The sequence below is a fragment of the Monodon monoceros genome, unplaced genomic scaffold, assembly GCF_005190385.1.
Source record: "Monodon monoceros isolate NGI ecotype Baffin Bay Population unplaced genomic scaffold, NGI_Narwhal_1 Super_Scaffold_6, whole genome shotgun sequence".
Classification (NCBI taxonomy): Eukaryota; Metazoa; Chordata; class Mammalia; order Artiodactyla; family Monodontidae; genus Monodon; species Monodon monoceros.
The window spans coordinates 55693103-55717025 of NW_021703783.1; the positions used below are offsets into that span (position 1 = coordinate 55693103).

At 41.5% G+C, this 23923-nt stretch overlaps 1 protein-coding gene across 1 annotated transcript in view; it reads left to right on the forward strand.

Moving 5' to 3' along the window:
• TPH2 (tryptophan hydroxylase 2) overlaps window positions 1–23923 on the forward strand; it is a 107478-nt gene that overhangs the window by 77622 nt on the left and 5933 nt on the right. The window contains exon 10 of the mRNA XM_029206470.1: window positions 18829–18924. Within this exon, the coding sequence (XP_029062303.1) occupies window positions 18829–18924 (96 nt within the window). The remainder of the gene's footprint in view (window positions 1–18828; window positions 18925–23923) is intronic.

The following is a 23923-nucleotide window of genomic DNA, read 5'->3' on the forward strand; positions in this document are numbered from 1 at the left end:
TTGGTCTTTTTCTACCTGAGTGCTCCAAGGCCACACTTGCTTCTGACTATACTCTCGTTTGAGATCTTTGATATTGGAGCTAAGGGTATTTGGCTCTAGCTGTATGTTTCACTTACAATATTCATCGTTGACATTACAGGTGTTTGTCATCTATTTATATTACGATGAGAATACCACCGTTATTTGGAATTAAAAAGTGAGCTCTCCATTGCTCACTATGTTTAGAAACAAATCTATTTGCAATCCGGAACAGGTGTACATTTTTTGCAGCTCACATCTTTCTTCATCATTTGTAACTGTATCCTGGGGGCCTCGGAGAGCTATCATACTACTGCAGACGATGGGAAAAAACCCGCAGCAACCTATTTTAGATATTTGGAAACTCATAAAAATAGAGCTGCTTTGGTAACTGTTCATTCTCTGTGTGCTAAGCTCTGTGCCCACTTGATTTTATCCTTACAGTAGCAAGTCAGCAGTTGGAGTCTCAGAACTTGATGAAGATGCTAGTAGGATGTTTTGATGGAGAGTATGCGGTATGTATGGTGTGGTGTGATGTGGTAGGAAGGGTCTGAACCTGAAGTGAGCCCAGCAGGGTTTGAGTGCCAGCTTTGTTTTTTTTCTAGCTTTATTGAGAGATAACTGACTTATTTAAGTTAAAGGTGTATAATATGTTCATTTGATATACTTATCTATTTTAGAATGACTACCACGATAGCGTTAGCTAACACTTGCATCACCTCATATAATTACCATTTCTTTTTTGGGGTGAGAACATTTAAGATCTACTCTTTCAGCAACTTTCAAGTATATAATACAGTGTTATTAGCTATTGTCAGCATGCTGTACGTTAGATCCCCAGAACCTATATATCTTTTAACTGGAGGTTTCTGTCCTTTGACCAATAGCTCCCCTTTCCCCCCAACCCCCATCTTCTGGTAACCGCCATTCTAATTTGTGTTTGTATGAGTTCAGCTTTTTTAATAAATTTATTTATTTATTTGTTTGTTTATTCATGGCTGCGTTGCGTCTTTGTTGCTGTGCACGGGCTTTCTCTAGTTGCAGCGAGCGGGGGCTATTCTTCGTTGCAGTGCGAGGGCTTCTCACTGCGGTGGCTTCTCTTGTTGTGGAGCACGGGCTCTAGGCACGCGGGCTTCAATAGTTGCAGCACGCAGGCTCAGTAGCTGTGGCTCATGGGTTCTAGAGCGCAGGCTCAGTAGCTGTGGCACACGGGCTTAGTTGCTCCGTGGCCTGTGGGGTTTTCCCAGACCAGGGCTCGAACCCGTGTCCCCTGCATTGGCAGGCAGATTCTTAACCACTGCGCCACCAGGGAAGTCCGAGTTCAGCTTTTTTTAGATTCCACATATAAGTGATATCAAACAGTATTTGTCTTTCTCTGTCTGACTTACTTTACTTAGTGTAATACCTTCAAGGTCTATCCGTGTTGTCGCAAATGGCAGGATTTCCTTCTTTCTCATGGCTGAATAATATTCCATATATATATATATATATATATATATATATATATATATATATATATACACCAGGTTTTTATCCGTTCACCCACTGATGGACGCATAGGTTGTTTTCATATTTCAGCTATTTTGAATAATGCTGCAATAAACATGGGAGTGCAGATATCTCTTAGAAATAGTGTTTTCATTTCCTTTGGTTATATACCCAGAAGTAGAATTGTTGGATCATATGCTAGTTCTGTTTTCAAATGGTTTTTTTGTGTTTTTTTTTGTGGTACGCGGGCCTCTCACTGTTGTGGCCTCTCCCGTTGCGGAGCACAGGCTCCAGACGCGCAGGCTCAGCGGCCATGGCTCACGGGCCCAGCCGCTCTGCGGCACGTGGGATCCTCCCGGCCCGGGGCACGAACCCGTGTCCCCTGCATCGGCAGGCAGACTCTCAACCACTGCGCCACCAGGGAAGCCCTGTTTCAAGTTTTTGAGGAAACTCCATACTGTTTTCCTGAGTGGCTGCAATAATTTACACTCCCACCAATAGTGCACAAGTGTTCTCTTTTCTCTGCATCCTTGCCAACTCTTGTTGTCTCTTGTATTTTGATGATCTGAGTGCCAGCTTTGTTACTTCTTGATCTTGTACTCAGGGACAAATTACATTCCTTATTTGTGCTTCAAATGTCTTCTTTAAAATGGAGATGTTCTTCTACCACTTGATGCTGAGTGAGGAGCAAATGAGATGAAATACTTTTGTGATGTATGCTGTGCCATTATCATTCCCACGATCCCATCGATCTCACCATCACCCCTCAAATCCTAACTGCACTAAAGGCGTTATGTTGTTGATTAAATAATTTCCAAGTCATTTCAAGCCCCTAAATCCTCTGGATCCTCATCCAGAGCTAACTTCTTCCTGTGATTCAAAAGCCCTGACATTGAATCCTCCTTACTTTCTCTAATCAAAGATGGATTGCATTCTTCAAGCACAGAAGATTTGTGCAGTCATTTTAATTTCCATAAAGATGTACAAAAGAAGGAATTTTCTGGTTTAACTACAATAAATTAGGTTTTCAAAATCTTAGACTTGTATTAACAGAAATATCTGTGGTGTAATTCCATTTCTAGCAGAAGCAGAGAGAGATGGTTGAAATATTTTTTATGAAGAAGAATAGCTGAGGTAATGTTATATCGAACTATAGGAATTTAATTACCGCATTCCACAAATGTAGTTTTCAAATAAAGGAGTCGAAAGGATTTCCAAAGCTATTCTTCTGAACTGTGATATAACAACCCAGAACACATTTAGTAGATGTAAAATGTATTACTGTACATTATGAGCCACAATGAATGAAAGAATGATAAGAAAAGCGACATGAGATTGAACACACAGTGATTAAAAATCTCTTTGCTCCCTTTGTAGAAATATTGTAATTTGCTTAGAATTTCATGTATTTGTCACTGTAAGGATGGGCATTTCTGGAATATTTCTGATGGGTGGATATCATACTGGGGAAAGGTCTCCCGGAAAATGGAAATGCTCTCATTTGAGGGTTTTGGTACAGACTAGGTGTAAATAAGAAATGTTGGGGGGGTGGGGAGAATACATCACCTCAGGCCCTCATCATTCTTTTCAGAGTCTGAAAGTCTGTCCTTTATAGTGTCCATATAAAATCATGAAAGTTGTTAAGAGAGTAAATCCTAAGAATTCTCACCACAAGGAAACACATTTTTTTTTTTTGCTTTTTCTTTTTTAATTGTATCTATATGAGATGATAGATGTTAACTAAACTTCTTGAGGTTATCGTTTCACAGTATATGTAAGTCAAACCATTATGCTGTACACCTTAAATTTATACAGTGAAGTGTGTCGATTATACCTCAATAAAACTGGAAAAAAAACTATTCCCTTAGCAATGAAGAGACGGCAGGGTGAATTAGGGACTCTTTTACTGAGAAGTCTTTACAAATCTTTACAAAAACCTTCGTTTCTCTTCCTTATTACAAAAATGACACATATTCATTGTAGAAAATTTTTAAAAATGGATAAGCAAGGAAAAGAGTATAAAGATCATTTGTAACATCACAGCAGAAATAACCAGTGTTAATATTTTGGTATAGAGCCTCCTAGTTTTTCTGAAAGGTCATTTTGCCACGTCAAATAAGAACTTAGTAAAGGGGAGTCTTGGCTTTGGAAAAAGAAGCAGCAAGATGTTCATCCATTTATCAAACACTTGTGCTGTCAGGAGGGACTTTATCTTTTACACCAACAGAAGAAAGAATAAATTGGAAGTACTCTAGAAATATGGGGTTTATGACTTTTCACTCAGCTAAGTTGCAAAGTGTTTTAGTGAACATCAGATGTAGCTAATGAGTTTTGTTTGCTTTTCCTTTTATTGTTTTGAGAAAAACGTTAGCACATAGCACTTTTTAAAATTAAAATTTGGTTTTCATGTACATTTTAATCTTCAGTCTTCAAATTTTGCATTTTTCTTGTCCCCATTAGTGAGTGCTACTTTTGTCTAATGAATATTCACCCCTCTTACTGTTCTTTTTTTGGGTAAGATCATGAACATCCTTCCCCATAGTACTTGATCTCAGATAATCATACAGGCAGGGAGGAAAAGGGAGAGCTGGAATGAAATAGAGTGAACCCTCCTATATATGACAACACTAGGTGGTTTTCCTTGAGCCTGTGCACTTTAGGGACTTGCTAGCGAGGCAGTATAGTGTAGTAGGTATTCAGAGTGCAGGCTTTAGAGTCAAATTACGTGGTTTCACATCCAGCTGTATCACTTACTGGCTGGGTAACCTTGGATAAGTTAGTTAACCTCTCTGTGCCTTAGTTTCTTCATCTTTAAAATGAGAAAAATAAGATACCAAGTCTTGTAGCGCTATTGGGGATTAATGAAATAATGCATTGTAAAGCTGCTTAGCACAGAGGTGTGTTCAATAAATGTGAGCTAGTGTATTCGACATGATCGCACTCATAGGCATCGAGGTGGCCACGTCAGTAAGACTCAAGTGCAGCAAAGGTCCCTGGAGGGTATTTCTACTCTTCGGGTGACACTGGTTAATTCTGTAACTTTCAACAACTCAGGTTTTCCCTTCTGAAATGCAGACTCTGCAGTTTATATTACAAAGGGGTTTTAGATGGAGCCAGCATGCTGCTTTGCAATGTAAAGTGTTTTAACCATAAATAATAAAGGCAAGGCCTCATCTAAATGATGTCAAGCTTCTGCCTGGAGATGGAGGAGGCCTCCCCTGAGTTAATAGCATACCTCCCCTGAGTGAACATAGAGAAAGGCAGGTTGCAGGAGACCGCCGGGGAGAACAAATGAATAAATATTGTTTGTGCCAGTGAGAGCACGTGAAATAGGAATTCCTGACTAAACTTTTCAAGCAGATCAGGAGTGATGCTGTTCATTGGTACATGCAGCACTCCCTGAATAACTCAAGAAAGCCATAAATTTGGGGTTTCAAATCTTGGCTGCCCACTCCTTATGAGTTCAAGTTCCTGAGAATTTAAGACAGGTGTTTGCAGTTTGGCTCTAAGATGGCTGCATTAACACAAAAGTATGTAAGGAAGTTATTGGAAGAATTCCAGAAGATGTTGTTTGCTCTAGTTTTGAATGTGTCTCCATATTTATACACAGAGGTCCTAGGTTGGTGTCTAACTAGCAAGGCTTGAAAGTTCTCTGTAATAAAACAAGGGGAGATACCTTAAAATAACATACTTCAGAAACGTTTAAACGTTTAGCTCTCATAAACACTGTTTTTGCACTGTTCACCTTTTCTTCTCTCAAATCTAATTAAGGAGAGTTCTTCCAAGTCATGGCTATAACTGGCTAGAAAGGGTCATTGGACTCTGCTTCTTTGCACAGATGTTTAGCAAAGGCATGACCTTGCTGGATTTCTACTGCATATCTTTTCCATAGCTCTGATAGAATGAATTATGGCCCGTTCATTTATTCATTCAGTGAATGAGCATCTACTATGTGTCAGGCATCAGGAATTCCACTGTAAAACAGGTAGGCATGGTCCTGCTTCTTGGGGACTTGCAGTTTAGTGAGGGATACAGATAAGGATTTATTTATTTATTAAGTTTTTTTTTTTTGATGTGAACCATTTTTAAAGTCTTTACTGAATTTGTTACAATATTGCTTCTGTTTCATGTTTTGTTTTTTTGGCCCTGAGGCATGTGGGATCTTGGTTCCCCTACCAGGGATCGAACTTATACCCCCTACATTGGAAGGCGAAGTCTCAACCATTGGACCACCAGGGAAATCCCACAGATAAGGATTTAAATATAACTTAAGTGCAAAGACAGGGAAAGGAAGGCGCTTGGGTCAGGTCAGTTTCAGGGAGAGGAATGCATGATCAAAAGTGGTTTCCTGGGAGAATACTTTCTCGGCAGTCAAGTTATTATTTTTTAATTTGCTGTTATATATGCTTACTGAGAGAATAGATGTTAATACTTCAGGGAACATTTGCATCTCAACAGGCTTTCTTCATATTGCAAAGTGCCTTAAATTGGGTTTCGGGAACTGTTGACCTGTAATTAAGCCTGCCATCGCCTATCCAGAAGGGGACTCTCTGTAGAATCAGAGTCCTGAGACAAGGGATGAGTCAGCCATGAACATGACTATGGTCTTAATCACCTCAGAGCAGGGAACCTTCACCTAAATTTCAGCTCTTACATTGATTTAGCATTTGACATGTGTTTATTCACTTGAGTCTCACAATGGCACTTCAAGATAGGCAGGACTCATATTATTGTCCCCTGGCACACTCCTTGGTATCCACATGGTGCTATACACAAAATTGGTGCCCAGTAAAAATTTGGCAAGGAAAGGAATCTCCATTTTATAAATGAATAAAGGGAGGCTTAGACAAGTGAAATGACTTGCCCCAAATCATACAGTACAATAATGGCAGAGACTGAGCTACTAGATTTTCCGCATCCTGACCTGGTGCACCAACCCACTTCTCAGGAGTTTAGGATGTCAGGGCAACGCGTGATCAGTGAGGCAGCAGAGACATGTGCTTGGTGTCCTGGAGGCAAGTTATCGTGACAGAAGTGGGATTCGGGCTCTTTAAATCATGCTACCCTCTAAAGGGATTACAAATTAGAGTCCTCTGCTCTGGTTAATGTCTGTGAGGAAAAAAAAAATAAGAGTCTTCACCTTGATTAAACTTAAAAAATGGCCTGCATTTCCACTTCAGAGGCTATCACATGACCATCTAGATTCCTAGCTTCTCTTGAAAAGACCAGCGCCTCTGGCAGTCAGACTGCCTTTACCCAAGGACACACTTGGCAAGCGCTGAGTCGGTGTCCCCATTAGATGGGATACGTGATACTGAGTTGGGAAGTGAAATTTCATCTCCAGTCACCTGCCCTTTGCTGCTCAGGGGACTCTATTGATCAGGGGACGGTAGAGAGAACAGAGGGAATGGCGTTCTAGGCAGCAGCAAACATTACCAGTTCTCTTGGTGGCCAGAGCCAGAGGGTAAGTTTGGTTAAATAGCTTCTCATGAGACACCAAAATATTTCAAGTTTACTGTCTCATGAATTCTCACTATCCTGTAGCAAATCTTTTTTGTGCCCATCAAATAATGCATCTGTATCCAATGTAAGTAGATTGCTGTAGTTTAAAGCAATACTATGTAGTATTTGGTTTTGTGCTGTGTAATATGTCTTTTTTTTTTTTAAGATGTTGGGGGTAGGAGTTTATTAATTTTATTACTTATTTTTGCTGTGTTGGGTCTTCGTTTCTGTGCGAGGGCTTTCTCTAGTTGTGGCAAGCGGGGGCCACTCTACATCGCGGTGCGCGGGCCTCTCACTGTCGCGAACTCTCTCGTTGCGGAGCACAGGCTCCAGACGCGCAGGCTCAGTAGTTGTGGCTCACGGGCCTAGTTGCTCCGCGGCATGTGGGATCCTCCCAGACCAGGGCTCGAGCCCGTGTCCCCTGCATCGGCAGGCAGATTCTCAACCACTGTGCCACCAGGGGAGCCCTGTAATATGTCTTTTCAGCATAAACATGATGTATTTAATTTTCAACCCAGCCTCATTTATTGTAGTCTCAGCTCTCCTGAGCTGGGTTAGTTGCAGTACTGTTGCTCACTGGCAAGGCTCAGAAGACTGGGCTTCCTGTTATGGCTGGTTTCTAGTGTGTGTTCCCCACTGGCCCCGGGTAGGTCTCTGATGTGCTACTTGACTGATCTAGGGTCCACACCCTAGATTGAAGGCACCTAACCCAGTGCAAGCCAGGCCAGGATGGCCGTAGGCAAGCTAGACAGGCCCCTATCTTTCCTGACGCACACCAAGCTCAGCTGTCACAAAGGTGACATAAACATCAATTCTAGGGCCTGCAGTCGCTGAGAACAGAGGCAAACCGGATGGTGTAGTACAAACAACATGGACATTGGGGGTCAGGCACAACTGATTCCAGTCCAGCTCTGTTGCCCCCAAACTTGCCCAAGTAGCTCAACCTAAGCCTCAGTCTTCCCATTGGTAAAATGGGGGGTGTGATTTAGCGCTGGGACATAATAAGAATTCAATGAATGTTAGTTATTCATTTATTTTTCTCCATTTTACAGACACGGAACCTAAGGCTCAGAAAGGCTAGGTAACTTTCCTAAGGTCAGGGAAATGGCAGAGCCTGTCTTTGAACCTTGGTCTTCTGCTCCAAAGTCAAGCTCTCAAACCACCATATTATGTTACCTTCACATCGCCTGCCTCTGGGGGTTGTGGTGAGCATGATGTAAGGTGTTTAGCTCAGTGGTAGAGTGTAGGTTTCAGTCATTGGCAGTGATGATTAGAGGTAGGGGAGCTCAACTGAGCTGAAATTCTATCTAGAGCTTCAATTACCTATAGACCCTTGTTGTCACAGGGACCCCAGTTCATAGGTAAGTCTTTCCAACCCCATTTACCCATATAGATGGTTAGTGTTGACTCTGAGTGTGAGAGATGATGATGGTAGTGGTGTTGGTTAGTGAATGGAAAAGAAACATGACTTCATTAATAAAAGCTTAATATAGAGGACAGCTTAGTGCAATGTGGTGGTAAAAATGGCTCTCCCTGTTAAACGTACTTTTCTCTCCAGTTTTCAGACATACAATCACTTTGCAAGATTCTTGGTCTTGCCTGGAAATAAATAGGTAAGCAAATGCCAGCTCTTTAGTCCTAGTGTCTGGGAGGGCGCTGCTTTTCCTAACACAGGGATAAAAATAAAACGACCCTCTAGAAGTGGTGGTGACGACCCTCAGCTTACTTGGGAGTCAATGAGAACCTCATTTTTCATACAGGCATTCGAGAGCTGACCTTTAAAATCACCACATCTGGGGAGAATGTGTGATTTGATGCAGAACATTTTAAAACGTGCCAAAGGATGAATGGATGAGAATGTGTTCATGAGTTTTCTTCTCCTTCAAGGAGCTCAGAGTTGCTTAGGTTATAAAAGTCAGTTCTTGGGCACTTCCAAACCTATAGCATTTGCTTCAGTAGGTCTTCTGTGCAAAGTAGATTAAAGCACGTATATACACGGAACGCTGATCCATGCACCTGGTACGAAAATGATGGGGGTGTGTGTGTCTGTGTCCTCAGAGTGAAGTTTAGCCATTTCAAGGTAGCTAGTTATACAGTAAGTTCAACAAAGGGTCGTTTGGATAAAAGATGGAATTTCTCTACAAGAAGAGCCAAACTCTGTGAATCGCTTTGTTATGGAGGCTCACGCACTACATCTAGGGTCCAAGCAGTAATTCTGAATATAAGACCAGCTTTTGATTTGTGAACCCAAATACCTGCAGGTTCAGAAGACATTAAAAAGAAGCTTATTTGTATTCCTAAAGCCCTTTTTTAAAGAGCCACAGACTTTTGTGGAAAACAGAATTGGACGGGTGGTCATCTCCCAAATTCATCTCCAGGAGAAAATAGTATCTGTCTGATCTCATGTGTCGTCATCTGCTAAATGAAGGTCCAGGCAGGGATGCTGATAGAAATTCCTCGTGGGTGCTAATTCTGAACAGTCTGGGCAGTGAGGCACTTCAAGGGCGGGATTGATCACAAACTCCCCCATACCCCGACCAAGCATAGTTAGCATTTTTCTTGACTCGTTTCCAGTCTTAGAAACAGCAAACTGAAAAACCTTCCCCCGTATGTTTTTGGATGAGGATCCAGATGTCAGAATTGGCGAATTTTCAGAGTTGTTCCTTGTCACGAAGCCACTTAACCACAAGATTGCTGAGCTTCTGCAGGAGATACCTGCCAATCAGCCGTCATCCTGGCTCCTGAAGGCCTGCGAGAAGGCCGGTTCCTCCCTTCCTTACTGGCTCAGAGGCCCATTGGCTTTTGTCGAATGGGGCATAGAGAGAGGTCAAGGGACTGATCTATTTCTGAAGCTGTAAGTAAAAAATGATTTGATGGCTACAGTAGAGAGGTTTTCATCTTTTCAAAATGTCTGTAATGTTGGAAAATGTGCTGAGGGTAGTAGTTACTGATCTGGAAGATTGGCATGGACACTGTTGGCTTAGCCTGCTGGGAAATTCTTCTTGCTTCACTATTTCCTCCCTTCCTTCGATATTTGCTAAGCACCTGCTACATGTCAGGCAGGGGGCTAGAGACCAGCCATGAAACAACAACGAAAACAAGTCAGACCCTGTCCCTGACCTCAGAGTCTGGTGGAGGGAGAGGCAAGAAGACTGGAGATTTCTTTCTGGATCTGGAAGTACAACACTGATGGTAGAAGAAGGGCACCTCATCTGGCAGACCAGCAGGAATTCGGCAAAGGGGCTGAGTAATGACAAGAGCATCGCAGGCAGAGCAAGGGTGGTGTGTGAAGGCCTAGATGGGAAGCTGAAAAGAGCGTGTCCATCTGCACAATTGCAAATTGTGCAATTCCCTGGGCGGGGGGGGGGGGGGCGGGGGGGGGGGCAATAGCGGGGGAGGGGGCTGGAGGAGGCAGGGGCCCTAAGATCCCTGAGGGTCTGTTCTGCCGAACTATGGACCTGTACTCTAGGCTGGTGGCGACAGCGAACGTTTGTAATTGGGCCACCATGTGGCCATCGTGACCTGACATTATGCCCTGGGGGTGGAGTGTCTTAGAGTGGATCCTGTCCGAGTTTTAGGGGTGGACCAACGGCTCAGGTGGCCCTGATATTAAGTGAATGCTTGCCATTCTGTTAGTCCATGAGCAGGGGGCAAGGGATGAGAGATGTTTCTTTTTTCTTTGTCTTTTTTTAAATTAAAAAATACCATTAAAGCCTGATGTAAAAACTAGTAAGTGTTACATGATACTAAGGCAGGTGGTCTCCTTTGAAGTTGAAAATGCTCTCAGATAAGCTGAAGAAGGGGCAATAAAACTGAAATGGCCAGAGGGCACTTAAACAAATCATCCATTTGTTCTTGAAAGCAACCAGAAAAGATATAGGAAAGGGTAGTTAAGAAACACACAGAAAAGTCCTGACTAAAACAGTGCTGCTAAAAATCGCCTGTGTCAATGTATTCTTCACTAAAAGTTGTCTTCTGCTGACGCTTCTTTTTCTCCCTACGGGTGTGCCTTTTATCTATGATGATCAGTTTTCCACAAGGATTGCCGTAATGTTTCCTTCGAGCTTAGGTTTTTACATTTTAATTCATTCCATGGCTCTTCTTAATTGCTCTTTTCACAATTCAGGGTCATTGTTTTCTAGCAGACAGAACATACTCAAATCCGAACCCTCTTCTTTTTCTCAACTTGTTTTTGTCTGTCTCGGCTTGAGGAGAACCCCTGAAGAAGGAGGCGGTCTCTACCATTCAAGTGGAGCCTGTGATCTGGTCCATTCTATACTTTGATTTACCTTTAACTTCCTACGATTTGCACTTTGGGTTCCCAGAAATCACTCCCCTCCCCCAGCCCCTCGATGTTACTCTTTCCAACAACTTCCTGTCTTCCTGAAATCCCTCTGAGATCCCACTTATCCTTCAAAAAGTCCAACATAAACTTCATATTCCTCGTCTTCTGAGACAGATAAGCACACTGCAATTTGACAGAAATTTATGGTAGGATTAAAACAGCAGGACATTATTATTACTGTTGTTGCTCTTATTTTTACACTAGTCTTGTCTACCCGTTTGTATTGTACCTTTCTTGAGCATAGAGACCATATCTTTAGCTACTTTTGTAATCTCAAGTAGAGCTCGGCACAGTAGAATTGAACAAGTATAAATTTTAAAAGTGTATTGATTAAGTTGTGACCTGCCAAGAGCTATAGTGGTTTTCATTTAGAGGCTCGTGGAAAATATGAGTGTGGAGACAATCCTGCAAGGCATCTGAACAATAATCCCTAGGATCTAGACAGTGACTGGCCCTCGAATCTGTGAACACAGAGCGGGTGGCTTCCTTTGGCCAAGGGGAGGCTTCGAGATGGGGTGTGAGGGGCCAGTGGTTACAGAGCGGCTATAGCCCAGGACTGCAAAAAAACAATGTCTTCCAGCTCTTAAGTTTCTAGCATTTCTTACATTTTTGTTTCACACCGGAGTAGCCCAGAGTAAACTAATGAAGCCTGCAAAATCCCCCTTTCTGCTATCTTTTGGAGCCCAGTTCCAGAGGATGTCTCTAGCCAGTAACCCTTGCTCTGCAAACAAAGCCCAGCGGGTAATCGTTGCACCCTAGTGTGACTTGGCTTTATGTGTGACTCCTGGCAGTTTAAATGGTCAAAGAAACAACAGCAAAAATTGATGTCTGGTGAGAAGTTTTCTATCTTGTGACATTTGAGTGGTGACCTCCATGGCTTAAGCAGGGCAGCCTCCATTTTCACTTTCGTTTCCCAGTGTGGATTTGTACAGTATTGCCTTAGCAGTTCTATTTCAAAGTTTCCCCCTTAGCTATCAAGCCTCATTTCTGTTCCAATCCTATTATTATTTGCAGTTTAATCAAGATTAAGGGAATTGTGGCCAAAGGTGAGAAGGTACTTGCTGCTTGTAAGCTGAAATTTGATGTGGCTAAAATCCAAACTCTAGTAGCTGGGGATTCATGGTAGAGGAGTGAGTGGTTTGGGATCTTGGACCCTCTTCACTGGTTCAACAATTTTTCAAGTGTATTCTTTGACATGCTAGTTGTTTGATGGAAAGATGTTAGAGAAAGGAAGGCTGTGAGACACATGGCTCTTTTTCTGTGTTTTTATCTGCACTTACTGAGGTGCAGATCCCTGGTGTAAGAACATCTTTGCATAGCATTCTTCCTTTCTGGGACTGATCCTCTTGTTATGACATGGGTACCAAATAGAATGATACTCGTCACACTTGTGTGGGAGCCGGGTCCTCTAGGCCCCAGCTTCATGGGTGTTGAGACCTTATTTTCTTGATCATGAAGAAGTGGTGGTGCTGGGGAGGGTAGGGGGAACAGAACCCAGGAGAGGGCTGGGGCAGCGTGGCTGGCTGAGGGCACTTGGGGAGTGTGGAGTCATAGCTATTTATACCCATTCTGGAAGTAGTTCAGTATTTCAGCAACAGGGACTGTTGTGCTAGTTTGACGGGCTGGTAGTGGCTCTGCACCTGTAAGTGCACTTGCTGGTGAGGAAACAAGGCGGGATCTGAAGTTAGGAAGCTGGAGTTCGACTCCTAGCTCTGCCAACCATGGGTCGAGGAATCTGGGCCGATCCCTTGATCATTGAGACTCAGCTTTCCCATCAGTACAATGGAAAAAATAGTAACTACTCTATCAAGTTAGTAGGAAGGGAGCAGACGTGCAGTAAGATGACATGTGTGCGAACACTTTGTTAAACTGCAGCTCTACTGGCTAAGTTTTCCTATTATTTTGATATCTTACTGTCGTGATTGAATTCTGTTGTTTAGTGAAAACTTCAAGTATGGAAGTGTTTAGGGTTGTTTAGTCAAACACCAAATATTGTATTTCTGTGCTTTTTGAGTTGTTGGATCTGCTTTTGGTATATTTTTCTAGATCCCCTCTCATGTTAGGGTGTGGGCTTAGAAGCTACATAACTGAAGTTTATTTGAACTGTGTACTAGATAAGGATAAATGGGGTCTGGTTGAGGGCCTGAGGGATTCTTTTACATGTAAAGCAAATCACATTTAGTGCATAACCTTTTGTTATGTTCAGCACATCTCAGTTATTGCCGTTTCCGACATTCTTTGCTAACTTCTTGGTTCCTGTCTGTCCTGCCTATGTGGATGATGGAATTCTAGATGTGGAATGATGTATGTATGCAATTACTTAGAAGTATACATTATCAGTTTGAAAAGATCATATTTTTAGTGAAGGCAGTAGAGAATATACATCACTCACTGACTCACTCACTCAGGCATTTATTAAATGATGTGTATAGACCACTTTCCCAGACAAAGTAAAAGAAGTAGGATACCTGGCTATTTTCCTAGGACTTTGCGCACCATTTTAATCCAATTTAAGAATACAGACTGACTCTCAGGAAGAGGTGATATAATTATTTCAAAGGATTCAGAGAGTTGGGGAACTGGGAGGCAACAGGACCCTTCCAGAGGAAAATTGGAACAATAAATTTCTTTTTCACCAAGAATTTGAAAAAGGTGTACATCTCTTTAATTGGAGTATGGTATGTGCCTTAGCAAGAGCTTCAGGTACCTAACACCAAACGTAAAAAGGATGTTGCATCGTGTCCTTTTGTAAATCACTATGTGGGACCAAGTGGATTTTGTTGGTGTGTTCAGTGTCTCTGGACGATGTTCCTTCCTGCTCTCACAATGTCCATTTGGCTAGGCCAGAACTTTTGCGAGAGTGGTGCACTACCAGTAGTGATCGGAAGATGGCAGCATTGGGCGACCTATCTCATTTTCTTAAGCACGCTCCCTGCTAGCTCATCCTGTGGCTGTGTTCCACAGCCGTGTTTGGATCTCAGATCGTCACTCAGACCTTCTTCTGCTTCATGACTATGTTTATGTAAATGACTCTGCTTTTCTTCTAGGGAAGAGGTCCGATATATAATTCCTGTTTTGGTTTTCAGTTAATGATTATATGTAATTATATTCGAATAAAATATTTATAAATAATTACTTATAATTAGTGGTATGTAGAACTTGGAATTCATGAACATCAGCTTTGCTGAAAGGTACCCTTCAATTTGGGAGGTGTTAATCTTAGTATTATTGTTTGTTTCTGTTTAAAAGACATTAGTGACCAAGACTCTGCAATCCTCTTTTACAGGAATTCTTATAGGGCTCAGGTTTTTTATTTTTTGTGGGTTGTTTTTTTTTTTTTTGATAATAGGTAGGATATTTATTTGGTAAATCTCTTGGGAATATATTACAGATCCACATATGGCAAGTGCTCTGAGGAAAACAAATTATATTTTCTTAAAATTTCAAGAAGCAGTTAGCTACCCTTGAATTTTGAAGGGTCTCCAGGGGTCATCCAGTCCAACTCTAAGTAGGCTTTGCACTTAAAACCGGGCAGAAAACACGTGCAATTGCCCCCTCCTCCCCATTAGTGATCGTGCCCACGGTCTTCTGCATTTTGAGGTCTATACCTTATGCATTTTGAGGCATTAGAAACAGAAAGAGAAAAATTATCCTGAGCAAGTCCATAATTCAAATTTTGCCAACACCTGAGCTTCAGGTACATTTTATCATCCCTCTTTATCTGTTAGTCACACATGGAGCCGCAAATGGAAAGCTATCTCAAGGTGAAAGGTCTAATTCTCTGGTGAGAGGAGGCTGTAGAAGCAGCATCTAGGCTCATTCCTTGGTCGAGGACAGCAGGAAACCAGAGGGAAAGACAGTTAAGGAATGAGCAGATGGAACTGTGTAAGGTCAGAGTTTCTGGAAGGATTCCCAGATGAGGGATGGGGCCAGAGAGCATTCTAAGCAACGGGAAGGAAGACACCCAGTGGCTCTTCCCTCTGAGGTTACCCTGATTCTAGAAGCACAAGGATCGAAGACACACTGATAGATTTACCTTGGAATTTTTAGCCGAGTTGATGCAGACCTTTTAATTCCTGCCTCACACTAGGACGGGATGCCAGATCTAGGGGAAGCCCGTGAGAATGGTGCACCAGATTTTCTCAGGGACTCTCTCAGCCTGCTTTGTTTTGGATCATAACCATGACCGTGCATTATGTACGCATTGATATAACATAAGCAAAATTAAAAATGCACACAATAGGCTGACCTAAATGCTCCTGTAGCTGGCTTCATATGTGTACTATTCTGGAGGCTTTTGAACATGAGAGCACATTTTTTCACAAACTCTTCTGTATTCAATGTTAAGGCTCCAAGGATTTCACATCATGTGCTATAAATGCAATACAAATTAGAGAAATCACCCAAAGACACACTAAGAAGATGTCATGAGATTCTGATTTTCCTGATTTCACCTTTCATTTCCCCAGTTTTTTGGTGGTAAGGAAAAAATCATGCATCTATTAATCTTTTACCTGGAAACTTTAAAATGTGACAGATGTTGAGCTCATAAAACACTGAGCTCTAGATCTCTTAAATATCACCATCTAGACCCGTCCTGGGTAAATCACTTCATCTCCTTAAACTTGAGCTTTCCTTTTGGTAAAGTAAGAGGCTGAACTTCCAGGTTTCCTGTTCTATGACTGTATGATCACTTCTCCACCATGCCCAAGACTGTGCAAAATTTTTTGGAGGACAGACTTGAGGGCTGTATTTTAACATTTCTTTCTTTTTTGTAATTGAAGTATATTTGACTTACAATATTATGTTAGTTTCATGTGTACAACGTAATGATTCATTGTTTCTATACGTTACAAAATAATCACCATGATAAGTCTAGTTACCATCTGTCACCATACAAAGTTATTACAATATTATTGACTGTATTCCCTATGCTGTACATTTCATCCTCTGTATTTTAACTTTTCAACACATCTTCACATCTCTTATTTTGGTTCTTCTCATGAGGCCTCTGTGATACTGAGTTCTCCCAACCCCCTGCTACCCCTGGCCCAAGTCATCCTCTAAGTCGCTCATCACCCTTGTCTTGACTGCCACTGCCTTCCAACTGGTCTCTCTGCTTCCACCCTTGCCCCCTATAATCTATTCTTTACTGAGCACCAGTGTGATCTTTTGGAAATAAAATCAGAACACATGTGTCTCCAGCCTAAAACCTTCCAATAGCTTCCCAGACACCCTTGGAAATACACATCTATCCGTGCCTCAGGGCCTTTGCATTTGCTATTTCCTTTGCTGGGAACACTCTTTCCCCTAGGTCTTTGTACAACTGGCTTGTTCATTTTCTTAAAGAAAGGGCCATTTTCAAGTAGGTTGCAGCTTAAAGATCACTCCTGCAGAGAGGCTTTCCCTGATCCCTCCATCTAAAACAGCCGTATCCTCTGCTTGCTCTCTGACACTTACATGATATTATTATTTATATAGCAGATTTATATAGCAGATTTCGCCTGACATTCATCCTGTATGTTGATTTTTGTTGTTGTTACTTGTCTCATCCCAGGAGCATACCTGCTTCATGGGTTGGGGAACTTTGTTCCCTTGTTCTCTGCTAGAGCGGAGTCTGGCATATAATAGGTTTGTAGGAGTGTCTGTAGAATAAGTAGATGAATGAATAGACGTCATAGGCAGGAAAACTACAACCCAGAGAGGTTGTGGTCACAGAGCTAATTAGAAGCAGGGGTAAGACTAGGACTCAGGCCTCCTTGTGTGTGTCTTTCCTCCATGTCCTGCTGTCACACAAAAAGCCTAATCTAGAAATACTTCATTCACTGTTTGTTTATTTGTTCACCGGATATTTATTGAGCCCTTATTATGTTTCTGGCACTAGTCTGTGTCAGTTGTTCTCAGCCAGGAGTGATGTTGCCCCTCTGGGAACATTTTTCAATGTCTGGTCGCTGCAGATGGGGTGGCGGGGTGCTACTGGCATCTAGGGGACAGAGCCAGGGATGCTGCTAAACATCCTCCAGTGTACAGGATAGCCCCCTGCAGCAAAGAGTTATCCAGCCCAACGTGTCAACACTGCTGAGATTGGGGAACTCTGTTCTAGATGAACAGACCGTGATACTGCTCTCATGGAGTTCATGGCTTTGTGGGGGGAGACAGATGACAAACAGTATATTTCATACATAAAGACCATGTCAAAAAAGTGATGGGACAGAAAAGAAAGACAAGTCAGAACAGAGTAAGAGGGGGTGCCGGTGGGTGCTGTGGGTGGTGACAGGGTAGGAAGGGCTGTAATTTTCACCTCTTTGGGAGATGCATCAAGAAAGGAAATTTTGCCTCTGGAGGCTCAGCTCCATGACCTGGAATGACCAGGCCTTCGGGTCCAGCCCAGGGCTACAGAGCATTGACCACTCAACTTCAGAGATCGTCCACACATAATAAAAATATAAAACCCTGCAGAACCAAGGGACATCTTAACCTCCAGATAAAAATAGAGCAAATAGCCATGGGCTAGAAATAATTAGTATTTTCTGCTCCTTTTCAGGGATGTTTTCGTTCTCTTTCTCAACCCCTTCATTGCTCCATCATCACTAATGCAGGACAGTGTTAATTTGATGAAATTTTTTATTGCTCACTGTCAGCTTCTCACTTTCCTCTCAGAGCACAAATAGTGTAATTTCAGCCCCTCTCAAGAGTATCATGAGTTTTTTGGTTGTACAGAGATTTCTGTCTGTCTAGGTTGATTTCCTAGGAACTCAGCAGAAGCAAGTGTAGATTTAAATATCTTGGGGAAGCTGTAGTAGTTGATGATGGTAAAACTCGGGCCAATGAAATCGTTCTTACTATATGTATTTAATGTATATGTATATAAGTATGTATACATGTAAGTGCATACGTAGGTATCCATTTAAGATTTCGCTAAGAAAATGGCAATTTGGTAGGTATATACTTGTTTTCTTGCTCTTTCCTGGTTTCTTCACCACAATTCTTTACCAAGCATTGGCGCATAGTAGGTACTCAACAAATGTTCGTTGAATGAATAAACAAACTGCAAAAATCAGTTTAGGATTACTGAATTCCAAGTTATTTTTCCACATTTACACGGTGCTACTGAACCACAACTTATTAAATATAGTAGCATATTCTTCTGGCATTATCACTGTGACATATTCATTCTTTCTAAATCTGTGTTTTTTTAAATTTTAGAGTCATTGCAAGGACTATGATTTGACTCGTAGGGTTTCTGAATCCAGGAAGCATAAGACTCTTAGTAGTCAATACTTTTTCCATTTACCTTTAAACTAGGGAGGGATTATTAGGCAATAAATGTCAATAAATCTTCTTGACTTAAATACGTTTTAATTGACAGTGCTGAAGAAATTATGCAGAGTGCACCATTTTATTTTGGGTGCCATTTTATTTTACAGAAGAACTTATTGCCCATTTCACTGGCTGTGTGTCCACTTCTTTTTCAGTGCTATTTCTTCACTATTGAGTTTGGCCTTTGCAAGCAAGAAGGGCAGCTGCGGGCATATGGAGCTGGACTGCTTTCCTCCATTGGAGAATTAAAGGTATGAAGCTGTAAACGCAAATATCCTTCCCGAGCAAACTGGTTCAAGGTCATGGAAGATATTGATTTGTCTGTCTGAGTCTCTCTACTCGCAGATACCCCATGAATATTTAGTACAGGGGATTTGGTGCCTCATATGTGGGTGCTGACCTAACTTTTTGCACTTCTGAAAATGGGTCATGCCTTTCTGGGTTTGTGGTGTGACTCAAATGGATGAGCAGCCATGTGCACGAATCAACAGGAATGACAAATGTATGCTCAGATGTTGGGTAACAAATGACTGGCCTAAATTTAGTGCTGAAAACTGGGCACTGAGCTAGCAGTGATCCTACTGATTGAAATTCCCTTGTAAGGGTGGCTTGGCCTCTCTCATTTCTGTCATCACCATGGCTCCCATGGATTCCCCAGCATCTGCTTCCCAAAGGAGAATTAGAGGTTATTTTAGCTTCTTCAGAATTAATGTAAATTAAAACATTTATGGGCATATACAATAAAAAAAAATCTAAATAAATATGTGGTCCAAGAGGTATCTAATATGTGTAGTGATGCCTAAGGGATGCTTTTTTTTTTTTTGTCTTAAAATACAGTTAAAAAATCATTTATTCAGAAATGTTGGAGTCTGGGGCATTCTGATCATTTAAATATTCTGGTTACTTAAGAATTGCTATCTGTATACCACTGGGGGATAGCAAGTTTTGATGAATTTAGAATGCATTGTGATATCTAATCTGGAAACGGTACTGAAAATAATTTAATCTTTCTTTGATTATTCAGACTAAGGTCAGGATTATGGATGATCCTAGGGTTTTTATTTTGAGTATTTATTATCTTTACATAATGTAACTGGGATATATATGATTACTGGAATTTTTTAGATGTTTATACTTTTGAAAGATGCAATTTAACTGTAGTTTCATTGAGTCCATTCACTTTATGACTTCATTCATTCATTCATTCCACAAATATTTGGTTGAGCATCTACTATGCACCATGTACTATGCCAGGCACTGAGGATACAAGGACAAATAATGATGATGAAGAATAAGAATATGAAGAAGGTAACAACTGCCTCAAAAGACACTTAAATAGACTTTAGTATTTTAGGGGCTTTAAGCATATTAACCCACTTAATTCTCATAACAACCCAATGGGATAAATAACACCATTATCACAGATGAGAAAACTGAGGTATAAAGACATTAAGGAGCTTGTTCAAGGTCACACAGCTAATAAGTGTTGGAGGTGGTCCCAAGTCCAGGCAGTCTAGGCTCCAGGATCCAAGCCCTTGACCATTAGGCCCTATTGCCTGGGATCCCTGTTATCAAGGAGGTTACATTCTAGTGCAGGAGATAAATGACCAAGATAATACAGACAGTGTGACAAATGTGCCTGGCACATTTTAGCCCATGCCTGGGAAGGCTTCCTGATGAGGGTCCTGCTGCCCACGCTGATGCTGGAGGAGTGGGAAGGATGAATAAGGGATGGATGAGATGCTGGATCAGTCAGCACATAGCAGTGTGTGTGCTCTACTCAAAGCCTGGCCCATTAAGGGAGCTGCCTGAGGCCCTGTCTGGCTGGAATAGATGATAATATTTAATGTAACAAAAGCCTGATGTAATGTGTTAAAATTTTTTTTCTTTTTTTTTTTTTTTTTTTTTTTTACTAAATTCTCAACAACAAAAAAATCCATTTGGGGTTAATCTCAAAGCCCACAGCAATAGCATGATGTCATATGTCTGTAAGACCCGTGTCTTCTATAGATTGTTTCTTGATTTCCCTGAGAAAAGAATTAGTCAGAAAATTATGTAGCTCTTGAGCTACATCTATTTACATTCTCTTCAGAGGGCTTATAAATGATACCAGAAACAAAAGAAACAAGTCTCTCTTATTGCCCCAACTTTCAGCAGGGTCCTCTGGTCTGGTTAATGAGGCATGTGTAGGCAGCACTGGGGTGAATCTGTTGTTTTTGTTCCTATATTGGTATGGACCGAATTGTCTGGAAATGGAAATCAGCCAGAAACATGTGAAGGGCATTGTCTGCCATGAATCTTCTTGTTCTGGCCCACCACCTCTGGTCATTAGCATTCTTCCATTCCCAAATTTCAACACTCCTATGATTGCTACTTTAGACCATTTTTACAACTCAGAAATTCCTTCTATATGAAATGTCTTCTGACTGTTCACAGAGAATACGTAACATGAGACCTTTCCTTAGAGTCTTAGCTTTACCCTCACCCCATCCCTGCCCCGCTCCGTGTCAGCGTCCAGAGCCTTCCCCCAGCGCTTGTGAATACATCTGTCCAACTTTTATTTGGAAGAACAAATGATAGTTCTGAGCCCAGGTGGGGATAACTTTATTATTATTATTATTATTTGCGGTACGCGGGCCTCTCACTGTTGTGGCCTCTCCCGTTGCGGAGCACAGGCTCCGGACGCGCAGGCTCAGCGGCCATGGCTCACGGGCGCAGCCACTCTGCAGCATGTGGGATCTTCCCGGACCGGGGCACGAACCCATGTCCCCTGCATCGGCAGGCGGACTCTCAACCACTGCACCACCAGGGAAGCCCGGGGGATAACTTTATTAATAGCATTATAATAATTCCTGTGCAAACCCACTTACAGTTTTGAACGCAGTTACCTTTTGTGGTAAAATGTGTTTTTGCTGTTCCAATTATAGGCCATATGTAGGTCTCGGGTAAGTTGTTGGAGGTTTTGGTATAGTCCTTATAATTTTTACATAACTATGCACAGTTCATCTTCTTTCCTTGAACTGAACACATTTTAAAATGTGTGCTTTAAGAGGCTAAGTTTTCAGAGTGTAAATGTTGCACGTCAGAGCTGGCCAAGCACTTCCAAGTACTGTATCTATAGTTTGAAGGATAGCTTTCATTTTTCCCTCTTATTTTTTGACAGTGCTTATTTTTTATCTTTGAAGAGAGAAAAAAATAAATATGGAAATGCTTATAAAATCTAACATAAATCTGATAATTATAAAGACAATTTTTAAAGAATCTCAACAATGATTGCTCTCTCTCTTGTTCTAATTATTTTTTCGGTGATGTACTTTTATGAATTCCAAAAATGTATTTGGGAAGGGCCTTTCCATACCTTCATCACTGTGGGGAGCAGTTAATAATGAGCTAGATCATCTGGAAAACTGACTTTAACAAAAGGTTAAGAATAGAATAATTGCTTGCTGTTCACCCACAGTCTAGTATGTATCTTTCCTTTAATGTTCTTTTTTCTCTCTATCTCAGAGTTGACCTAACTATGTAAGTCTCTCATTAAAAAATTTTTATTCACTCATTCATTCATTTATTTTATTCAACAAACTCAAAATTGAAAGTTCAGATTTCAAGAAACTTGGAGTCTCTAGAAGGGAAGGTCTAAGAAAGTGATGAATATGGGTCTTTGCTGAATCCAGTTCCCCTGGAGAAGCAACAGTGAGGAGATCTTGTTCACACGAGGTGGTAAGCAATTGATTACTAATCGATGAGCTGGCTGAGTCTTATCTCAAAAAGTTAATCCATCTCAGAGCAAAAGGCAATCTCTCCTTTTTCATGGGTGAGGGTAAAGTCTAGTTCTTTGTTTCCTTAAGGGCAGAGATTAGAATTTTTTGGTAAATGGCCTTAGCACCTACCCCATAGGAGTTGCTGGAATATTACATACAAATACACGTGTTCTGCTTTTCAGGTTTTGACAAAGCTGGTGGTTTTTAAAATTTTAATTATTATTATATTTTGGCTTTAGTTTTAGCATATCCTTGTATGGTGAATTTATTGTACTGCTTTTATAGAGCTATTCATCAGCCTTCACAGAACAGCCTTATATTTATTACAATCGTTTGTATTTACAACCACTTGCAGCAACTCTGTGAGGTGGTGAGAATTACTGCCAGGCTGTAGAGAAGAGGCCCAAGGCCCCCGTGGGTTCCCTGAGGTCATCCAGTATGTCAGCGGGTGGCTGGAGTTGGGACTCTGAGAGCGTCTGAGCTCTCACACCTTTCCTGCGTTCCAATGGCTCACAGCTCCCTTCCTCTTGCCCCTTCCTTTCCTTCAGTAGCACTGTTAGTAATAACAGAGCAAATGCCGGACACTGGGAGCCGGAGAAGGGTCTTTGGCTTTTACACTGGGATTTCTTGAAGAGCGAGTTTGTTCCCTCCCTCCTGCAGCTTATTCAAACTGCTGAAACTTTCAACATCACTGATGAAAAGAAGTGTGATGCCATCATCACCCAGTTTGGCAATAGGGATGTTGCTACCACATTGTGCTCGGTTAACAGGAAGAACATTCGAGGAAGGTTCAAAAATTTAATAGACACACATACGTACATACATATACAAATGTATATATTTGTTGTTCTGACGTGGGAAAGGATGATCGTAGTGTGAGTGTATGCAAATTTTTATTCAGAATCTAGGGCCCAAACTATCTAGACTTCACACTTGAGTTTTTTCCTAACTTTAACCAGTCCTAATATAGAGGGTGAGGATCACAGGTTTACATCTAGAAGAGGTGAGATAATAACTCTGTGTCATTGCAAAGACAGGTGGCTGGAAGGAAGGAAGATTTTTGAGCTGATGAACTCAGGACAGGCACTGTTGCAGTCTAGGACCTGGCAGCCTCATAGCTAGGGCCATGCTTCTTTTCTTGATGGGTTCCAGAGGAGCTGTACCAATGGTGGAAGGTGTGGCTGGTTGCATATGTACACCAAGCATCATCTGGAGACTGAAGTAGCAAGGATAACATAATTTACTGAACACGTCCCATGTGCCAGGCTCTTTGCATGTATTGCTTCCTTTAATTCTCACCATATTCCTGGATTATAGATAACTGTAAGTATTTCCGTTTTCCAGATTAACACAGGAATAGGCTGACAGAGGTGAAATAATTTGCCCCAGATCATGTAGAAGCTAATTGGGTTCTGGGAAATTTTTGATGTTGAAAGAGATTTTTTTATTTAAAAGACTGGAACTGGCAAATAAGTCTTAATTTGTGTGC